The sequence below is a fragment of the Triticum dicoccoides genome, chromosome 3B (assembly GCF_002162155.2).
Source record: "Triticum dicoccoides isolate Atlit2015 ecotype Zavitan chromosome 3B, WEW_v2.0, whole genome shotgun sequence".
In the NCBI taxonomy this organism is placed as follows: Eukaryota; Viridiplantae; Streptophyta; class Magnoliopsida; order Poales; family Poaceae; genus Triticum; species Triticum dicoccoides.
In genome coordinates, this window is record NC_041385.1 from 246,717,553 (window position 1) to 246,737,107 (window position 19,555).

Below are 19,555 nucleotides of genomic sequence, written 5' to 3' on the forward strand. Positions count from 1 at the left end.
AAATCTCTAGAGTTTGCAGATCATCAGCAAGGCAAGTTACACTTTGATCATACTTTTCAATACCCAGTTTTTACTATGCATTAGCATCACCCCTCAAATATTTGCATGAGTAGGATTGGGAACATGTGGTTTCGTTGTAGTGCTTGAGGTAGGAACCTAATACCTTTTGATCACCCCAGGAATATACCTTATGCTTATTTATTGCTTAGCCATGCTCGTAGACGGGGATTGGATCGTGATTTACACATGGAAGTTTGAGAGTTATTAATCTTGGATAACATTAAGGTGGCAACATTAATATACATCTGGGTGGATTGGTTGAGGCACCTGGGAACCCCAGTGTTGCCTATTTAAGGAAATCCCGGAGTACCCGTGTGATTTTTCCTTTGGTTTGCCACCCAGGCTCAAAGGGATCATATGATATTTCATGCCTAGAAACTTCCGTGTGCAGCCACAAGCCATTATGGGCTCTGGCATAGTTGAGTAAGTTGCGTGAGCTCTCGAAGAGGTGGACTAGCAGATGTAGGGAAAATTAGGTGTACCGGTCCGCCCAGAGTAGAGAGTAAGTGCTTCAGAAAGACTATGTCTCGATCATCCGGTCATGGATGCGGTCGAGTCTTGTGGGGAAAAGTGTGCAAACCTCTGCAGAGTGTATAAACTAATCATGGTTAGCCGTGTCCCGGTTATGGATATCTTGAGTATCTTGTATTTGAATTATTAATGTTGATCTCATCACTCTTTAATTAATTGAATTGAGTTTAATGATGATATTTTTAATTGGGATTTGAGTTGGGGTTACCTTCTCAAATATTGGGCAACTTGGGAGTAGTTAAATAAATTTATTCCTTTGTTGTAGGAAAAAACTAGCTTTATGCAAAATCATAAACTTAGAGCCTCCACCAGCCAAATATTGCATGTAGATATAGTTCTTGCATTTCATTGCTTTACAGTATAACTATGCCAGCATATTCAATGTGCTGACCTACACGGCTGCAACGTCTCATGTTGCAGACTACTCAAACGACGAATAAGGTGCGATAGGTCATTGGTTTGCACTCAATTATGCCGTTTGAGTTGATGGACTCATTTACCTTCGAAGCTTCTGCAGTTATTTAGTTTAGATGGCCTTCAGCCATGATATTTTGTGTAATCATACTCTTTATGAGGACTCGATGTACTAAGTGTGTGATTGAACTCTATTATAATTCTTTGAGTATTATGCGTGTCAGCATTAACGATCCAGGGATGACACTGATGCATAGAGACTTCGGTCCATTCGGATCGTGGTCGCTGCATAGGGGCGTCGGCGGCAAGAGAGGGACTGCGGGCAAAGGATAGTGCATCCACCAACGAGGGAGGGGCGACTTTTAGGTCGGGGGTGGCTGACGTGTGTACGCGTGGTGCGCATCGTCGCGCCATCCCTGCGCCGCCCGTGAGGAATCAATGGAAGGCTGGTCGGCGGCAGCCTTGGCATTGATTCCCCGTGAGAAACCGAGGCGATGAGGTAGACGAAACGCGGCTGGTCGCTGACTCGGCGGGTCCATCGGCTTTCGCACCAAAAACGTTTTCCCCGGCGCCCCCTAGCACGCGGGTTCGGCCTGGGTCCGCCGGCGACAAATTTCAGCCTAACCAGCGAAAAGTGGGCTTCTGGGGGCGCGACAGGGCCCTTCTTTTAGCACCGGCAATAAAAAAGGGACTTGAGGCCTGTTGGGGGGGGCGAATGGAGATGCTCTAAAGTGCACCTAGAATAGCACCAAACGGGCAAACATGCTACCTTGAACAGTAGGCGATCAACCCATTGAAATGCACATGTACGACATTCTTTAAGGGACTTTTTTCTTTCTAAGGGGCTTTCTTTTTGTAAGTTGCTTTCAAATAAATTTGGCTTCAAAAAAGACGTGTCTTCTTCCTCTTGCTACTCGCCCCCTTCCTCCTAACACCCTTTGACGTCTGCGGGCCATCTGACGCCCCCACCCACCGTAGGCGGCGTTGTCGTGCGACCCTTGTTCCCCTACCCAGTCCAAGCCATTGCATAAGTCTGTCTACCGCCAACAGCCCCTCAAACCACACCATCTTTTCTAGCTCTGACGAGACGAGCGTCCTATTTAGAACCACGCCATCTTGTGACGTCCCTGGCTCGGTTTCGCCGCCGCTCACCGCAGCGCCCCCGCCTCCGCCTCGGGGTTGTGCTCTTTGAAAATAGATTGACGCGAGGTGCAAATCCAGGCACTTACTAATAGCAAACACAACATCTTAGACACATACTAGTAGGGCAAAAGAACCCCTCAAAAAACAAAACTAGTGGGGCAAAAGAAACTAGTGGGGCAAAAGAGAAATAGACTGTCCCGTAGGAGCACGAATGCAACTTGCGTCCAAATTAAATCCTTGGATTGATGACTAATTAACGATGAAATTAGCAGCTTCTCGACATCCCCATCGCCCAGCGTCACTCACTGCTCCGTTTTTGCGCCTTCAATTTTCTATTCGTTTCGTTTGTGGGAGGAGACTTTTGCGCCTTCATCCATTTATCCGTTCTCTCGTTTTCTTCTTTCTCCTCTTCTGTCCGACCTAAACAACTGACCAATTCCCTCTGAGAAAGAAAGCAATTGCCTAATTTTCCTGGCTGCTGAGGAAATCCTTGCTGTTCCGGCGACCTAAAGTCTCCTCCGAGGCGGCTGGGGTTTGGGGATTTGTCAATTTTCTTGATTTCAGCCCTCTTGTTGGGGCTGCCGAGGCCGGATTATGAGATGGGCTTCTTGTCGTGCCTGTTCCGGTGCCCCGAGGAGGAGGAGCGGGTGGTGAAGGAGCACGATGACGACGAGGACTCCGGCGGAATCGACCATGGAGTGGCTTCAGGTGATGATGACTGCCCTAGTAATCCCTCCGTGCTTTACCTACTAATCCGGCTAGAAATGTTCGTTTCTTGGTGTTGGTCGGTCTGTATCTTGTTCTCGCGGAAGGAGAGATAATCGAGTCCCTTCAGCTCATGACCCCAACAAATTCTCTCTTGGGGATGGTTCCCAGCTGGAGGGTATTTTTTTGACGATGTGTTATACTCAGCAATCAGAAATTTCCAGTGGCGAGTCCACCTTTACTTTCTTGTGGTGTTGCAATTCCTCTAGCAGTTAGAATTTTGTTTGTGAGAGAAAGAAGTTTGTTCATGAGTAGCTGCACAGCTTTATCAGGGAAACAGAAAATGAAACACGATTAGTAAAGTGGAAACCAAAAATTATGAAGAAGATGAACAGTAATAGATCGAAGACCATGGCAAGAAAATTGAAAAGGCACAATGAAATACTTCCCGCAAAAAAAATACTTATGTGCTAGTACTATTCTTGTTTGTCCCAGCGTCCTTTCTTTTTCAGGGGCATTACTGCATTAGTTTATTTAAATGTGGATTTTTTTTTTTTGAAAAGGAGGTTAAACCCCCGGCCTCTGCATCAATCGATGCATACAGCCATCTTTATTACTTATTACACAAAGGTCTGACAAGAAAATACATCAAGCCATCCGAAGCCACCACTCACACCTACAAACTCGATAATGTGGAGTGCTCTCACCCCACATATCTAAAACTGGTGTCGTCGCCGATCCATCCACATAACGTATCGGAACCAACAACCGGTGCAGCAGACCTAAAGCGCGCACCATATGCACACGTTTTAGAAGCCAGAAGCCGCCATCATCCTCGGACCGCTGACCCATCTTCATATTTAAATGTGGATGTGTATTTGTTCTTTTGAATTGCTCATTAATAGTGAATTTCTTCAGAGTCATCAGAAAGTGCCCCACTGAAGACTGAATCCGCACATATGGAAGGAATCCAGAGAAATGGCACACATAATGAGGCGACGATCTTCACTTTGCGTGAGCTCGTTGATGCCACCAAAAACTTCAGCAAGGATTTTCAGTTGGGGCGAGGAGGATTTGGTTGTGTGTATAAAGCATATCTGAATGATGGTCAGGTTTGTATTTGGTAGTTATAAACTAGACTTCTCACCTACAGTAATATAATTCTCATTGAATATCAGTTATTGGAGATGTGGAAACTATAACAATCTTGCCCATATTTTCGTATTGTATGATAATATTGTTTCAGCATTTGCTGCATGGCAGGTTGTTGCAGTCAAACAACTTGATCTAAATGGGCTTCAGGGGAACCGAGAATTCCTTGTGGAGGTTCTCATGCTCAACCTCTTGCATCACCCTAACCTTGTCAATTTGATAGGGTACTGTGTTGACGGTGATCAACGCTTGCTCGTTTATGAATATATGCCATTGGGATCACTAGAAGACCATCTGCACGGTTAGTTTATGTTGGAAAATGTGTGAAGTTATACTATTATCAGGATACAGCCATCAGAATTCAGAAACCATTTGTTAATTTCTAGTAATGAGAGCATATATGTAGATGGTAGGATCTTTATTTTTTCAATGTCAGCACATTTTAGTTCGTGATACTTAGCATATCTGGGTGCTTTGAAGATGGTGAAAAGTTGTTCTAACTTGTGAGAAATGCTATAAGCTAACTATCAGTTCTTGTCAGTTGATTTAATTAAGTATTTCTTTCTTTAAGTTTGTGGCATCATCCTCTTTGTTCAGTAGATCCCAATTAAATCTGATCTAGGTTGTTCCTGTTTCCATTGCTTGCTATATTTGATCAAAAGCTTAAGCTAGAATGGGACGCTCTGATGACCTATCAAATAACGAGCCTAGCTATCTAATAATCTAGTGATGAGATTACCCTAAACAGAATCCATCGAGGGGGTAATATTTCAATGATGGATTGTTCACCCTTGAGAAAACTCAGATTTTAATCATAATCAATTTGTTGAATAGATAAATTTGCTTAGACAGTGGTTCTTTTATCTAACTTTGTGTTCCTTTCTAGTATTATTATACCACATGCGTCAATAAGAAGTGAAGAACTCACATGCTCCTTGACATGTCACTGACCTTGAAACCTAAGATATTTTTTGTGATAATTTACCATTTTCTTACTTCCATCTATTAGAGTTACACATGAATGTGCTCTATACTGTTATGCTGTTGTTTACTGGATACCCCCATTAATAAATTAATGTTCATGCTTTAAACAGACCTTCCACCCAATAAAGAACCTCTAGATTGGACAACACGGATGAAGATAGCTGCGGGTGCAGCTGCTGGTTTGGAATACCTACATGATAAGGCAAATCCACCAGTTATTTACCGAGATATTAAGCCATCAAACATTCTTCTTTCTGAAGGGTATCATGCGAAGTTGTCTGACTTTGGACTTGCTAAACTTGGTCCTGTGGGTGATAAGACTCATGTGACAACCCGTGTCATGGGGACCTATGGCTATTGTGCTCCTGAGTACGCTGCGACTGGACAGCTAACGGTTAAGTCTGACATCTATAGTTTTGGTGTGGTGTTCCTCGAGCTAATTACAGGACGAAGGGCACTCGATAGCAATCGGCCTCGTGAGGAACAGGACTTGGTCTCATGGGTAGGTTTTGACAATCTCACAGTGCAGCTAACTGGTCCAATAATCATGATTTTATAATAAAAAAACAAAAATGGATACATGTCTAGAGAAGTATGAAAAGGCTATAAAGCTTAATAGGCATGCATTGTTATTTCATTCTGACTACGTTCCTTATAATAACAGTGCATGTGTTTGATACTGGAAAAAAAACCGGTTATGTGGAATGTGGCGGTTGAACTGATGAATATAATAACAGTGCATGCGTTTGATACTGGAAAACTGTACAACTTTTTACGGGTATGGAGTGTGGTCTTTTCCAGGAACTAGTATTAGTCTGTTGCCAACTAACTGCCTAGTTGTATACATCTTTTTCGATGGAAAACATTAGAGGTGACCCCTACAGCATAAATAGGAGCCTAAATTCGCATCCGTAACCAAATGAGCTAGGCACACTTCCCTAGTTGTATATGCCCAGGAACTAATCATCTTGTTTTACATCTCCAGGATTTTCGTCATTTTCAAACATGATACATCATTTAATTTATTTATCTAGGTCCCTTAACAGCTAAAGAAATAGTTTCATTCAAAATATATATGCAGTAATAAATCGAGCGTGTTCATATATTTCCTTCTATATACTGAGGATAAGTATGCTGATGTGGAATTGAATGTTCTACCAATCCATTTGCAGGCTCGTCCATTGTTCAAAGACCAAAGGAAATTTCCAAAGATGGCTGATCCTTTGCTGCGTGGCCGCTTTCCAAAGAGGGGTTTGTACCAGGCCTTGGCTATTGCAGCGATGTGTTTGCAGGAGAAGTCAAGGAATCGCCCTCTGATTAGGGAAGTTGCTGCCGCTCTCTCCTATTTGTCATCACAAACATACGATGGGAATGACGCTGCTGTTCGTCGTTACCTTGATGGCCCTTCGACATCAAAAGTGTCAGACGATCAGGTTAACCAAGATGATGCTTTGGCTAGTCAACATGGAGCTCAAACATGGATGCATGACCGTATGAATGACCTTGTTCCAGAAGGAAAAGAACATTGCAGGAGTGGCTCCAATCGTGGAGTACGAGGCAGGGTTGTTCCAAACGGTGTCGACCGAGACCGTGCACTTGCAGACGCGAATGTCTGGGCCGAGGCTTGGAGACGCCACGAGAAGGCAAGCAAAGTGCGTGTAACCGATGAAATCCTCGGATAGTGAGCTGAGCTCTGATTGAGGCTTTGGCATGCTGGCGATTTTGCAGAGAGCGTTGTTAGGAGAGGAGGAATAATGCGCAGCGAGGTGTGTAGTACTGCACCACCAGAGTGAGCGCTCCCAAGGTTTCACCGGTGGAGCCTGTCACGTCCACCATTGCTCGCTGCATACATTACACGGTCTGGATTTCGCATGTAGGTATTGTTTCAGGGGCTCTGTAAATAAATGTAATAACCCCATAATTGATGGATCAGTGTGTACAACCCTTTTTTCAGTACATTGTTGGCTTTGGATGCAGCCAGAGTTGTGTCCATGTAGATGAAATGGTAACGTCTTTCAGCATATACATTTCGGTCCAGGTCCTATTCCTTTTCTCTTTCTGCCAGTGCCTTCACGGATTATTATTTTTTTGAAAATGTTACTATTTTTTTAACAAATCCCAAAACTAGATGTTCAAATTCGCAAAATTATACTTCTATTACCCCGTCGACCTGCCATAGATGGAAGAGTCAATCTTCGGCCTCGCTTGGCCTGAATAGGCCCTCTTCGGACTCTGTTGTTCACATGAAGGCTCTTCGTTCACATGAACGCGGAGGAGTGTCCTTTATTGACCATCAACCCCACCCTATACATCACAGCTCCTCCCGGGCAAACCTTCACCTTCACGTCATTGTGAAGGACGAATTTTGCCTGCCAATCTACACTGATTACCCCAAGCCTACATGGCCCTTGGTGAGAGATTTTTTAATTAATCGCACACATGTACACATCTGGATGCCCCCAACATCCTAGACATTACCCCTCGTCCTATTCTTGTCACTAACCCCGCACACCATGACCCTTGCCATGCGCGTACGTGAACCGGATGTCGCTAACTTCAGCAATAATAACAATATGATGAGGGGTAATGTCTAGGATGTTGGGGGCATCTAGATGAGTATATGTGTGGGATTAATTGGAAAATCTCTCAGCAAGGGCCATGCAGCCTTGTGGTGATCAGTGAAGATTGACAATCAAAATTCATCCTTCACAGTGCACGGTTCAGGTTGTTCTTCATCTGAATGGATTCTACTCGTCGATGCGGTCCTAGTGAGGCAATGGTTTGCCCAAGAGGAGCTGTAGTGTATAGGGTGGGGGTAATGGGCACTTTTGGACACTTTTGGACCGAAGACCACTCTTCTGTCTACTTAGACCCAAAGAGTCACTTTCCTCCGTTTTGAAAAAAAAAGAGTCCAAAAGTGACTCTTAGACCCAAAGTGACTCTTTTTTTTTAAAACGGAGGAAAAGTGACTCTTTGGGTCTAAGTAGAAAGAAGAGTGGTCTTCGGCCCACCAGTGAGAGCGAGGAAGCCCAACAGAGTCCGAAAAGGGTCTCTTCGGGCCAAGCGAGGCTGAAGAGTGACTCTTCGGCGTATGGGAGGCCGACGGGGTAATAGAAGTGTAATTTATGAATTTGGACATCTAGTTTTGGGATTTGTTAAAAAAATAGTAACATTTAAAAAAAATCCCTTCACGACACCAACATCCAACTTTTAAGCCTCATTTATGTAAACCCAAGGAAGAGTTTATATGTTGCTTTTTTTTGTGACAGGAAAACATTAGCAAAGGGTCCTACTGTAAAAAATATATGTTAAGAATATCAACAAAGTGAAAAGAAGAAGATTTCAGGAAGTGATGTGTCCAGGATTTGAAAGCAAGTAAAAGCTTTAGCTTCACTACTAGAGTGTGATCCTCTTTGAGGTTTCCCTTGCAACTAGCAACACTTGGATTCTCATGATTAAAAATCAATGTTCCAATAGCCCAAAAATGATGATCTCAATAGTTATATTTCATGAATGAAAGAAATTCCTCTGAGCTTACTGGGGGCAATAATCTGCCAGCAGTCTTGAGAAAATTCACAATCCCAGAATGGGTGCAGCTGTGTTCCCTCCAGTTGAACATTACAGAGCACACATGTGTATGCAGGCAGGTGAAAAGACTTCCTTGGGAGAAGGTTTCTGGTGTCCACTCTTTCCGGGAGCAGCAGCCAGGAGAAACTTTTGTGGTTGAGCTGGCAAGAACTCTTCCATACCCAGTGAAAAGGAACATGAGCAAGGGCACATTGTACATAAGCTTGGGCTGGAAAAATTCTGCAAAATCCCCTGCGTGAAGAACTTGGCCAGGGTGGTACATAGCTCAGGGTCCCAGACTGCCATATAGCATGTGCTCCTCTAATGCATTCACAAGAATTTGTACGAGAGAAAGTTGTATTTTTATGCGAGAAAGTGATCAAATTTATATTATACACATTTCAAATCTCAAAACAGGATAGCAGTACGACAGACATCGTCAAAACCACCAACAACTCCAAATCTGTGGTTAACACAACCGGTGACAATCCATGGTACGGTGGTTACACAGGACTTGACTTAGTTTCTTCTAAAAAGAAATTACTACACTACAACACTGACAAGCACGGCCAGAACGATTAAAATTATGATGTAGCTCACGCTATCTGCAACTGCAAACTTTATACCAACGAAAATTAAGAGAAACCTGCAACTGCAAAGGCTAAGGAACTGTACTGCCGAGCACACAGGTCGATCTTTGACGGTGGGGTCAGCCGTAGAAGCAGGTGACGGCGCGGCGGCGGGGCGGTGGCTGCACGGCGGCGAGTATTAGCCCCACCACGACGACGGCGACGACGATGAGCACCATGACGATGTCCTCGTCCAGCGAGAGCAGGCACATCTTCTTCCCCATGGCCGCCGCGCGTGTCTGGTGCAACCGGGCGGTGGTTTCTTTTCTTTCTCCACTGAAACTGAAAGGAATTAATCCAAGAGGGGTATGGGTATAATAGTGGAACCAGAAGCGTGCTGCTGAAGGGACAAAAAATATATGACGTGTGTACAGTAGGCATTTCTGAAAGAAAGGGAAAACTACGCTCTGTCGGTCAACTGCGAGTTCGTTTCTTTAGTCAATTCGAACCCATTCCAACCGCCCAAGTAGACGAACCACCACCACCAATTGGTAGTAAGTAAAGGTATTTTTCCAGAACCATCTTTTTTAATTCTGGACCATCATCTCTGGTCCAAACATCTCACTTTCCTTTTCGCGATTATTAGATGGATGATGTACACATACATACATCATCGTATATGCGCACACACGAGTAGGGCGACATCGTCTCCGATTCCCCGCCCTGCCGACCAGCACAACCCTCGGCCTGCCCATGGCGCCTAGGTCAGCGAGTGCAGGGTCCCTGGTGCCATCTCCGCCTACCGGCCCTTCGCCAATGCCTGGACGACCACGCCATCGCGGTTCCGTGGTCATGCTAGCACACCTGCCGGCATAAAAAAAAGGATGACGCTCGCCGTCATAGATTACTCGTCGTCGAATTTGCGCATGTCGGCCTACATCTTCTCAAACCACGGCCTTTTTTTTGGCGACACGGTGTTGAGATCCATATTCATGATCTCCATCCCGGTCATCATGCTCGCGAGAGCCACTTCTTTCGCGTTGGTCTTGGCGTTGACGGCCTCGATCTCTAGCATCTTGGCTTGCTTCTTCGCCTCCATCTCAAGCATCCGTGTTTACTTCTCCGCCCCCATGTCAAGCCTTCACCTTTGGATCTCCATGAAGGCATTCATTTGCTCTTCCCTTTCTTGTCGGCGCTTCTCCTCCCTTAAGTCCTTCTTGGTCACCATGCCCTCCACGGTTGCGATCAAGGCGATCGACGCCCAGTGGCGGAGCCAGAAAATTTGTATTAGGGGGCCGAGGGATGTTGAGGCAGGTTAGAGAGGGCCAAATCATATAAAGACATGCTTTTAGCAGCAAATAACCATGAATTATGCACTGTTCATCAGTAAATTAACTACAAATCCTTGATGTTAGGGGGGGCCAGGGCCCCTGCTGGTCCCTCCTATCTCCGCCACTGTCGATGCCGCATCCCGCTTATCCTCCTTCTTGGAGTTGGTCTTCCCCGCGGCCGAGCCTTCTCGCCGTCCCCAACCTCCTCCACGGCTTGCTTCCCACCACGCGACTGGAGGGCGGCATATTGCGCCTTGAACTTCTCCTCGTCCTTGATGACCCTAAAGCAATGTGAGAGGTTGAATCACTTGCCATTTGTGTTGGACCTTGAATACCTCCAAAGCTTGAAATGCCTACAAATGTATTTCATGAAAGCATATTGGCAAAATGGTATGCAAACGAACACGCAAGCATAAACTTGATGACACAAAAGAGGGCGGCTTGCTAGCATACCATGTCTTGCATACCGATGCCGCTCACGGGGCGGGCCTTGACGCTCTCAAGAGTGGCACAAAACTTGTTGCACTCTTGTTGGATCACCCTCCATCGCTTCGAAATGGACACCCGCCCGGCGTGCTTACTATTTGGTACGGCGGGAACTTCTTGCGCTCATGGAACTCACGGTGGACACGAATCCAAAAGGTTGAATGCTTTTATTCGGCGCCCATCTTGGGGTCTTGCCCAATGTCTCTCCAACACTCGAAAAGAAGCTTGTCCTCGGCCGCCGTGTATGCCTTGGTCCGCTTGCTCTTGCGCTTCGGCTTCGCCCCGGCGGCTTGGTTGGCGAGCTCGTCCTCGAACAAAGGGGCTCCTTCAATGTCGCACTCATCCTCTTTCTCTTGCCCGTAGTCCCCCGGAAACTCGTGGTCGAGAGGGAAGTCGTCCAGGTCCAGGCCACGCTCACCTCGGGCGAGCACTCCCCGAAGAGGAGGGAGGCTTGCGGGTAGACGTGGAAGCCGAGCACCGGGGTGCAAGCCGACACGCGGGGCAAGTCGGGCAGCACCATCCGAGGGAAGGTGGATGAGCCGATGCTGGCCGCGGCCACGGCGGTGTTGACGAGGCCGTGCTGGCTAGGGTTTAACCCTAGCATATAGAACGCATCCCTCGTTGCCGCCGCGACGCGGGCGTTGGTGACCTCCTGCTGCGCGGCGGCGGCGACGGCGGCCGCCGTGATGGCTTCATCCCTCGCGTCCGCCGCGTGCCTCCGGTCCTTTCTCTTGGCCGATTCCTTTGCCCGTTGTTCGAGCGTCAGCACCTTCTTCGGCTTGGGCGCGGCGGTCTTGCGGGGGACGTGAGGCTTGCCTTTACCGGAGGGGGCGGTCGGCATGCAGGACGAGGCGAGGGCGGCGAGGCCGGCGGCTGCGTCGAGGTCGCCGTCCATGGCGGGGGTGGGGCAGGAGCGCGGGCGGGCGGGAGGGTTTTGGGGGGAATGAAGTAAAATGGTGGAGGCTGCCACCGACCAGCGGGCCCAGCGGAGGGAGAAGGCGCGCGCGCGCGTCCCCCTTGTGTCCGCCCCGACGCAAATCCGGCTCAAAAAAGGACTGGGAATGGGTCGGCAGGCGGACGCCATGCGGACGCGCGTCCATTTGGGTCGGCGCGTTGGGCCGACTTTTGTGTTCGCGCCGACTCAAACGGACGGCAGCGGACGAAATGAATAGCCCCTTTGGAGTTGCTCTAACATTAGCCTATATTACTAATTTTATAACGCAAAGTAACATACAGTTAGTATCATAATGTTTATTAGCTTGTATACTTATATGTTTCTATAGTTTTAAGCTTATGTGATTTCCATTAGTTTTATATGTTTCTATAGCAACTATTTTTGCAAGGTTCTCACAACAGCGCGCAAGGCATCATCTAGTTTAATACTATGTCATGTCACTAATATGCCTTGGTTAGATCTAGTGACGGGCGCGCTTGAGTGTCGCTTCTTTCTGAAGGCATTGTTGTTGAAGAACCTCGTCGTCCGTGCGATATCATGAGATGGTTGGTGTGGATATGCTCATTGTTGCGGTTTGCCGATTACGGATCTAATCGTTTGGTTTTTCCTCGCATACGCATAACTTTGGTCTTATATGACTTTGTATTTGCCAACGCGTTTTTATGTGCGTGCGTTAGTGTTGGTTGGGGGCATCCTATTATGGAGAGTCAGGGTGTATGCTCATTGTATTTGTATTTTCTTTGATGCTTCATTTTGAGCCAATAAAATCCGCCTATTGGCCTACTGTGAAGGCGGCGACATGGTTGGATAGTGGGGCGCCATCTGTGACTTACCTCAACACCCCTGCAATTCATCTTGTCATGAAAGTTTTGCATCGCATGCTGGGTCACGCTTCCATGTGGCGTTGTTGGCCCGTTGGATGAGTCGAGCTTGTTCCAAAGACTATCGACCTTCATGGATGATGTCATGTTCTTCCTCGATCTATGGGAGCTAGATGTGGAGATATTTATGGCAATGCTGGTGGATTTCGGCGTAGCTTCCGGGGTGAGGATCAGCCATGGTAAGTGGTAAGTGCACGGCGACGCCTGTCAAAAGCTCGGATGATGATATGGCGCTCGTCTCGGCGAGCCTTAGCTGCACGGTGGACTAGTTGTATCCGCACGCTCGATCATGACAATGTTATTGGGTGTTTTATTTCCTCCTTCTCTAACATATGATACGCACGTTTGTGTGTATTTTCAGAAGAAGAAAAAATGCCGAAATTTCCTGGGGCAAGATAACGACCTACACTTGCTAAGTCATCGTCTCTTCCCCAAAGACAAAAGTAAAAGGAGCCGTCCTCTATCTCTTCCTTTTAGGAAAAACACATTTCCTCTTTAATTCTGTGAACGAGAGCCATAGCCAAGTCGGGTGGGGGTTTGCAAGTTGCAACGAAGAAACCAAAACGCATTGGAGGTCGTTTTCGAGTGACAATTTCTGAAGGGAGCAGTATAGGACAAACACCTGCATCCGTGTTCGGTGCCTGTGAGTGATTTTTTTTTTCGAGAGTACGTCAAAGGCGTACCTTATCTTTATAGAAGGAGAGAAAAAGTTGTACAAGACTTCGCGGTAGGACAGAGCACCTACCACGGGAACGCACACTCCTAAAAGAAACACAAAAGCCTACTCTCTCACGAAAGGATCTAACCCCTCAACTCCTAGACCCGCTTTCTTCCAAAGCTTGAGCTCGTCGTGAATGAGGTGAACAAGGTTGGTCTCCGAGTGGACTTGGTCAATGCGGTTAAACACCCGCGCGTTCCTCTGCTTCCATAAGTGCCACGCGGTCAGGATGACAAGCGAGTCAAATCCTCTCTTGAGCTTTCCATGGAAGAACTTCCTCGTCTTGTCCCACCACACCATGAAGGTATCTTCGGAGCTCGGAATTTGGACGTTGATTTGAAGCAACCGGAAGCAGCCGTCCCAAACTTGTCTCGCGTAGACGCAACCAGCAAGGATATGATCAATTGTGTCCTCTTCTTGGTGGCAAGAGAAGCATGCTGAAGTCGTATCTTGGAGACCATGCCTCGCACGTCGGTCCGAAGTCCATAACCGATACTGAGATGCAAGCCATGCAAAGATTTTGCACTTGAGAGGTGCCCAACATCTCCATATGCATTGAGCAGCGGCAGACCGAGTCATGCCCTGACCGAGCATACTATAAGTGGATTTAGTGCTATAGGAACCCGAGGCACTCCAGGGCCAGTAGAACGCATCATCATCCGCCGCATTCCTTTGAATCGTCGCCAAGGCATGTTGTAAGTGTATGAGCTGCAGATGAGCTGTGAAGGTTAAGTCTCCTTCGATATCATTGACCCAGGAGTCGTCCAGAAGCGTGTCCTGAACCGTTCTTTTCCTCTTCGTGGGCTTGTCCACCATGCCGGCGATCAAGGGGGCGATGTCTTTCGCCGAAAACCCATGAATCCATCTATCCGTCCAGAAGAAGATTTTGCTGCCCTCTCCAACCTCGATGTGGACCAGACTATCGAACACCGCTTTAGCTTCTTTGTCCATCATGAGATTCAACCCTTGCCAAGACCTTGAGGGATCTGTCCTCCTGAGCCACTCCCAGCGCACGCGCATGGCCAAGCCTTGGGTCCTCAGATTCTTCACTCCTAGCCCACCGTACAGCTTAGGCCTACAGATAGTATGCCACACAACCAAGCACTGTCCACCATTGATCTCCTCTTTCCCAGCCCAGAAAAAAGCGCGCATCCATTTGTCCACTTCTTCGAGAACCCATTGGGGTGCTTTCATGACAAGCAAGTGATGTATAGGGCGGCCTGCAATGACGCTGTTAACGAGCACTAGTCTCCCGGGTCTCTGGATCATGCCTCGTTGCCAAGCTGGAAGGAAGTTTTTGACCTGATCGAGCATTGGCTGCCAGTGCGCTTTGGTGAGCTTGTGGATGCTGAGCTGCAGCCCTAAGTATTTGCAGGGAAACTGCCCCATGTGACAGTTTAAAAGTTGCTGCACTCTGTCCTGATCCCCTTGCTGTCCCCGGATCAAAATTGCCGAAGTCTTGCGATAGTTCACTCGAAGGCCAGAAGCGTGTCCAAAGAGGTATAAAACTTCTTTGATGCATGTGAGATCCGGCACCGTAGGGCGCACGAACAGCGCTACGTCATCGGCGAAAAGGGAGAGCCTCTGGCTAGCCATCACACCGTTGAAGGAGGATAAAACCCCACCTGCAGCCGCCTTGCAGACTAAGGCCGAAAGAACGTCCATTGCCATGACGAAGAGGAGCGGAGAGCTGGGATCTCCTTGGCGCAGCCCACGAGCGTGCTCAAATCTGACACCATGATTCCCGTTGACAATAACTCTCGAAGACGCAGAGTGCAGCAAGATCGCAACCCACTTCCTGAAGTTTTCTCCAAAACCCTTAGCTCTCAAAACTTCAAACAGGAAAGGCCACGAGATGGTGTCAAATGCCCGTGAAATGTCAAGCTTCAGAAAGACGGTTGATGTTCTGCGGGCGTGCAATTTTCTCGCCATTTGTTTCACTAGGAGGAAGTTATCGTGTAGGCTTCTGCCACGAATGAAGGCGGACTGATTCATGTTGACTAGCTCCGGCAGCCTTTTCCTCATTCTGATGGCCATCATTTTGGAGAATAGTTTGCCAAAGCTATGAGGCAAGCTGATCGGGCGGTAATCTCCCACTTCCTCCGCGTCACTTCTCTTGGGAATGAGCACCATCAGAGCTCTGTTTAATTTCGCGAAGCCCCGTCCGTCACCCACATACAGCTTCAGGAATCCGGCCATGATATCTCCCTTGATGATGGGCCAGGCTTTTTGGTAGAAAGCACCGGTGAAACCATCAGGCCCAGGAGCCCGGTCCGGCGGCATCTCCTTGATCATCTTCCACACCTCTTCTTCAGTGAAGATTCCCTCGAGCTCCTGCAGATCCGTAGTGTGTAAACCGAGGGCGTCCAGGTCAAGAGTGAAATCGCGTGCCTGCTCTCTCCCCAAAAGCTCCACAAAGGCAGAAGTGAAAGCATCCGCTATACGGTCTTGATCAGTGTGAATCTCGTCTCCAACCTTGATACGCGGGATGAAGTTTTTGGTTCTCCGGCCATTAGCAAAAGCTTGGAATAGCTTCGTGTTAGCATCACCTTCCTTAACCCACCTCATTCTGGAACGCTGACGCTCGATGGTCCGCTCAAGGGAAGCCATACCCAGCAAAGCCAGCTTGAGAGTACGACGCAGCCAGAGCTCCTGGTCAGATAGAATGCGGTCTTCCTGTGCCCTATCGAATCTGCAGATCACATAGGTTGCCACCGCCATGAGTAACTTGATGTTCCCCGTCGTTCTCTTCCCCCAAGACTGCAGGGATTCTGCATCGTTTCTGAATAACGCGTCAAGACGCTTGAAAGGATCCACAATCGTATCGCTACAGACCCATGCCTCTCTAATCGCATCATCGCATCGTTCGAGCTTAAGCCAGTAATTCTCAAAGCGGAACCTCTTTTTAGGACAGAAGAGAGCTCCCGTGCTCAGGTGGAGTGGAGCATGATCAGAAACGCCCGAGGACAACGCTTGCAAAAGACAGTCCGGATACTCCAAGTCCCAATCCACGGAGATCAGCACCTGATCAATCTTGGTTAGGGTAGGGACGTCTCTCTCGTTCGACCAAGTGAATCTCCTCCCATGCATGTATACTTCTTTGAGTTCATTGTTGTCGATGAAGCTGCAGAACTTGCTTATCATGCTCCTGTTCAGGTTAGAGTTATTCTTCTCCGAGGCACGCAGAATCATGTTAAAGTCGCCAAGGATCATCCACGGGCCAGGCCTGAGCGCTCGCGCTGCATGAAGCTCCTCCAGAAAGGCAGTTTTCCTAGTGTTTCCCTGCGGTCCATAGACCACGGAAATCCACCAGGATGCCCCATGCCTCGTGAGAACCCGCCCGGAGATGAAATCAGTGTTCGCGTGGAAAAGATCAATGTCAATGCAGGTCGAATCCCAAGCGATGAGGACTCCACCTCTCGTATCAGCCGCGGGCAGGAAAGCAAAGCCATCGAATGCCGGCCCGAGGCATTGCAGCACAGTGTAACGATCAATGACTTCCATCTTAGTTTATTGCAGACAAATTACATTCACTCTCACGGTGGCAACGAACGCTCTAATTGCATCTCTCTTCGCTGGGTTGTTTAATCCTCGCACGTTCCAACAAAGGATCGATGGGCTAAAATCCATGGAATAATTAGCAACCACACCCTCTGGACAAATCTCAACGCTAATGAACTCCCAAGGCCGACGAGCTTGCCCCTCCAAAGTCGCCACCGATTGGCATGGTCTTCCCAAAGAGCGAGCCTATGACTCGAATGTGTTGCTCTCTGAGCGGCGAGTCGAACAGTCCTTTTAAGTCCTCCACCATTTGCTCATCCACCTGGAGGTCGTGCGGCGCTAGGCCAAGTGCGCAGAGCAGTACATTCTCAGCTGGGGAGGCTTTAGACGAGGCAGCTCCCCCCGCCTTTTTCCTGGCTCTCGTAGTGCATCTCGGCGTGAATGGCTCTGCGTCTGGGCGAAGCGTGGAGGCTTGCACCTCCTTGAGCAGGGGCGGGGCTAGCTTCTTGACGATGTTGACGCAGAACGCCTTGAGCTTAGAGTAGGCGATTGCTTCAGGAGGCGTCATACCCTCCAGGGCGGCGTCCTCAACGGCGGTCGGGTCAGGAACCCGCACGGCCCCCTCCCCACCTGGCATGCCAGCGTTCATCACTATTAGGTCTGTGCAAGGCATGCAGGCCGGCATATTGCACGTAGACCCCTCCACGTGAACAGGAGTTGCATGGCTCCTCTCATCGATGATTGGTGGGGAATCTTCTCTCTGAACCTCGTGTCTCGCGTTGGTTTCGCAATCATTAGCAGTCGCAGGCTGGCTCTCCGGGTTGGTTGGTGCGGCCTCCTCTCTCTGAACCTCGTGCTCCGCGCTGGTCGCGCAATCATTGGCTACCACGGGCTGGAAGGGTGGGGTTGCCGCCAGATCCGAAGCAATCCTGGCGCGGTCCGGAGTCTCGGTCTCCCCGCTGGTCTGGTTCCCCTCAATAACAGGCACGCCGGTCGACACGATTAGACTCGTGGCCCCAGGAGGCAGTGACTCGGTGTTGGGACCCGGCCCGCTTGGCGGGATCCCACCAACCACGTGCTCCCTGGAATCTTCGTGGCGGCGCGTGGGGGAGACGCGGGGGAGTGGTGGGCCCTCCGATCTCCTCAGAATATCTGGGATGCGAGGTTGTACCCGCACGGGCTCCCGCAGAGTCCCAGGACGCGAACCACCCGGCGTCCCAATCATTGCCGGCACGGGGGTAACCACCTCTCGATTTGAAATGCCCTCTGTTGATCGTACCGTTGGCCCCGCTGTCATAGTCAAGCGGTCAAAAGCGGAGTGCCGGACAGCGATTCGCTCCTTTAAAGGCAGGGTCTGACCAGCTGACGCAACCCACGATCTGTGCTCCATGGGCGGCAATGCCCAGGCCACGGTCACCGGTGTAGCCGCCGTGGGCTCTCCCGCACCACCGCGACACCGGGAAGAACCGGCCGCGCCTCCACCGCGCAGATTCCTGGTGCCAAACTGCCAGTGGGGACGGAAGGCCGCGCCTCCTCCGCCACCAGCGCTGCCACCACCATCGGGGCTTGGGAGGCCGCTCTGACCACTGTCTGAGGACACCGGCACCGACCATGGCGGCTCCATGAACTCTCCAAAGTCCCTGATCTCCTCAATGTGAATCAACACCTTGTATTGCAGCATGGTGGGCTCCAACAATGGCGCCACCAGTCCTGGCTCGGGCACCGCCAGCCAGCGGAGCGTCGGAATGCTCTCGTAGTTTGCCGTCCAGGCAGTGAGCCTGAAAGCGGAAAGATCTCTCCTTGAACTCGTGTCCGGCGCGATGGTGTCCACCAGGCATGCCGACCCCAGCAGGTCCTCGGCGGTCTCTCTCTCCCAAGCATGGGGCGGGATGCCTTCCAACACAAGCGACACTTTCTGGCAGAAGATGGAGTGGACGGCCTGCGCTTGCCTTGTCCATTGCCTGAAGAACAGCTTAACCCCACGGTGCAAGCGGCGGCCTCGAGCTCACTCTGTTCCTGGTCTCTGCGGAAGCGAAGACGACCAGGAAATCCTCAGGCCGATATCGATGAACTGAGACCCACTGCGGCTGAATGTCGAGCTCTTCCTCCAGAGCTTTAAGCACGAACTCCAGCTCGACGTCGTGGCGCGCACCGGCCACATAGGCCACCATGGCGAATCTCAGCCTCTGTTCCAAATCCGCCATCGTCCGGCCCCGCCTGACCACGCAGAGCTCTCCCATTGCAGGGTCCTCCTCCGGCTCCACCCGCTGGGATCCCGCCGGCGCGAGGCGAGGGCACCCCAGCTCGCGGTCCAGGCCGCGATCCTGGCCGGGCGGCGAAAGGCGAGGCCACACCGGCGCGCAGTCCCTGTCGGAGCGAGGAGGCGGAGGCGGGGGGGTCTGGGATCTGACGAGCGAGGCCCTGTCTCTCAGCGCGATTTGCTCGCGACGAGCCACCTTGGCCAGAGCCTGCCGCCGCAGCTCGTCCTCCGACGAGGGGCTGCGCGGCCGCTTGCACTCCCTGGAAGGATGTCCCTCTTGACCGCACCGAAAGCAAAC

General features: G+C 49.6%; 1 protein-coding gene across 2 annotated transcripts; it reads left to right on the forward strand.

Moving 5' to 3' along the window:
• The first annotated feature begins 2,418 nt into the window (after positions 1 to 2,418).
• On the forward strand, positions 2,419 to 7,014 carry LOC119275746 (probable serine/threonine-protein kinase PBL7). 2 transcript variants are annotated; one of them, XM_037556647.1, is made up of 5 exons: positions 2,419 to 2,856; positions 3,781 to 3,965; positions 4,117 to 4,306; positions 5,100 to 5,491; positions 6,162 to 7,014. In XM_037556647.1, the coding sequence occupies exons 1-5, from the start codon at positions 2,748 to 2,750 to the stop codon at positions 6,669 to 6,671; spliced, it is 1,386 nt and encodes a 461-aa protein (XP_037412544.1). In that variant the 5' UTR covers positions 2,419 to 2,747; the 3' UTR covers positions 6,672 to 7,014. The 2 variants fall into 2 exon arrangements, with proteins under 2 accessions (XP_037412544.1, XP_037412543.1); XM_037556646.1 differs by having other exon boundaries at positions 2,421 to 2,856; positions 3,772 to 3,965.
• Positions 7,015 to 19,555: the final 12,541 nt, after the last annotated feature.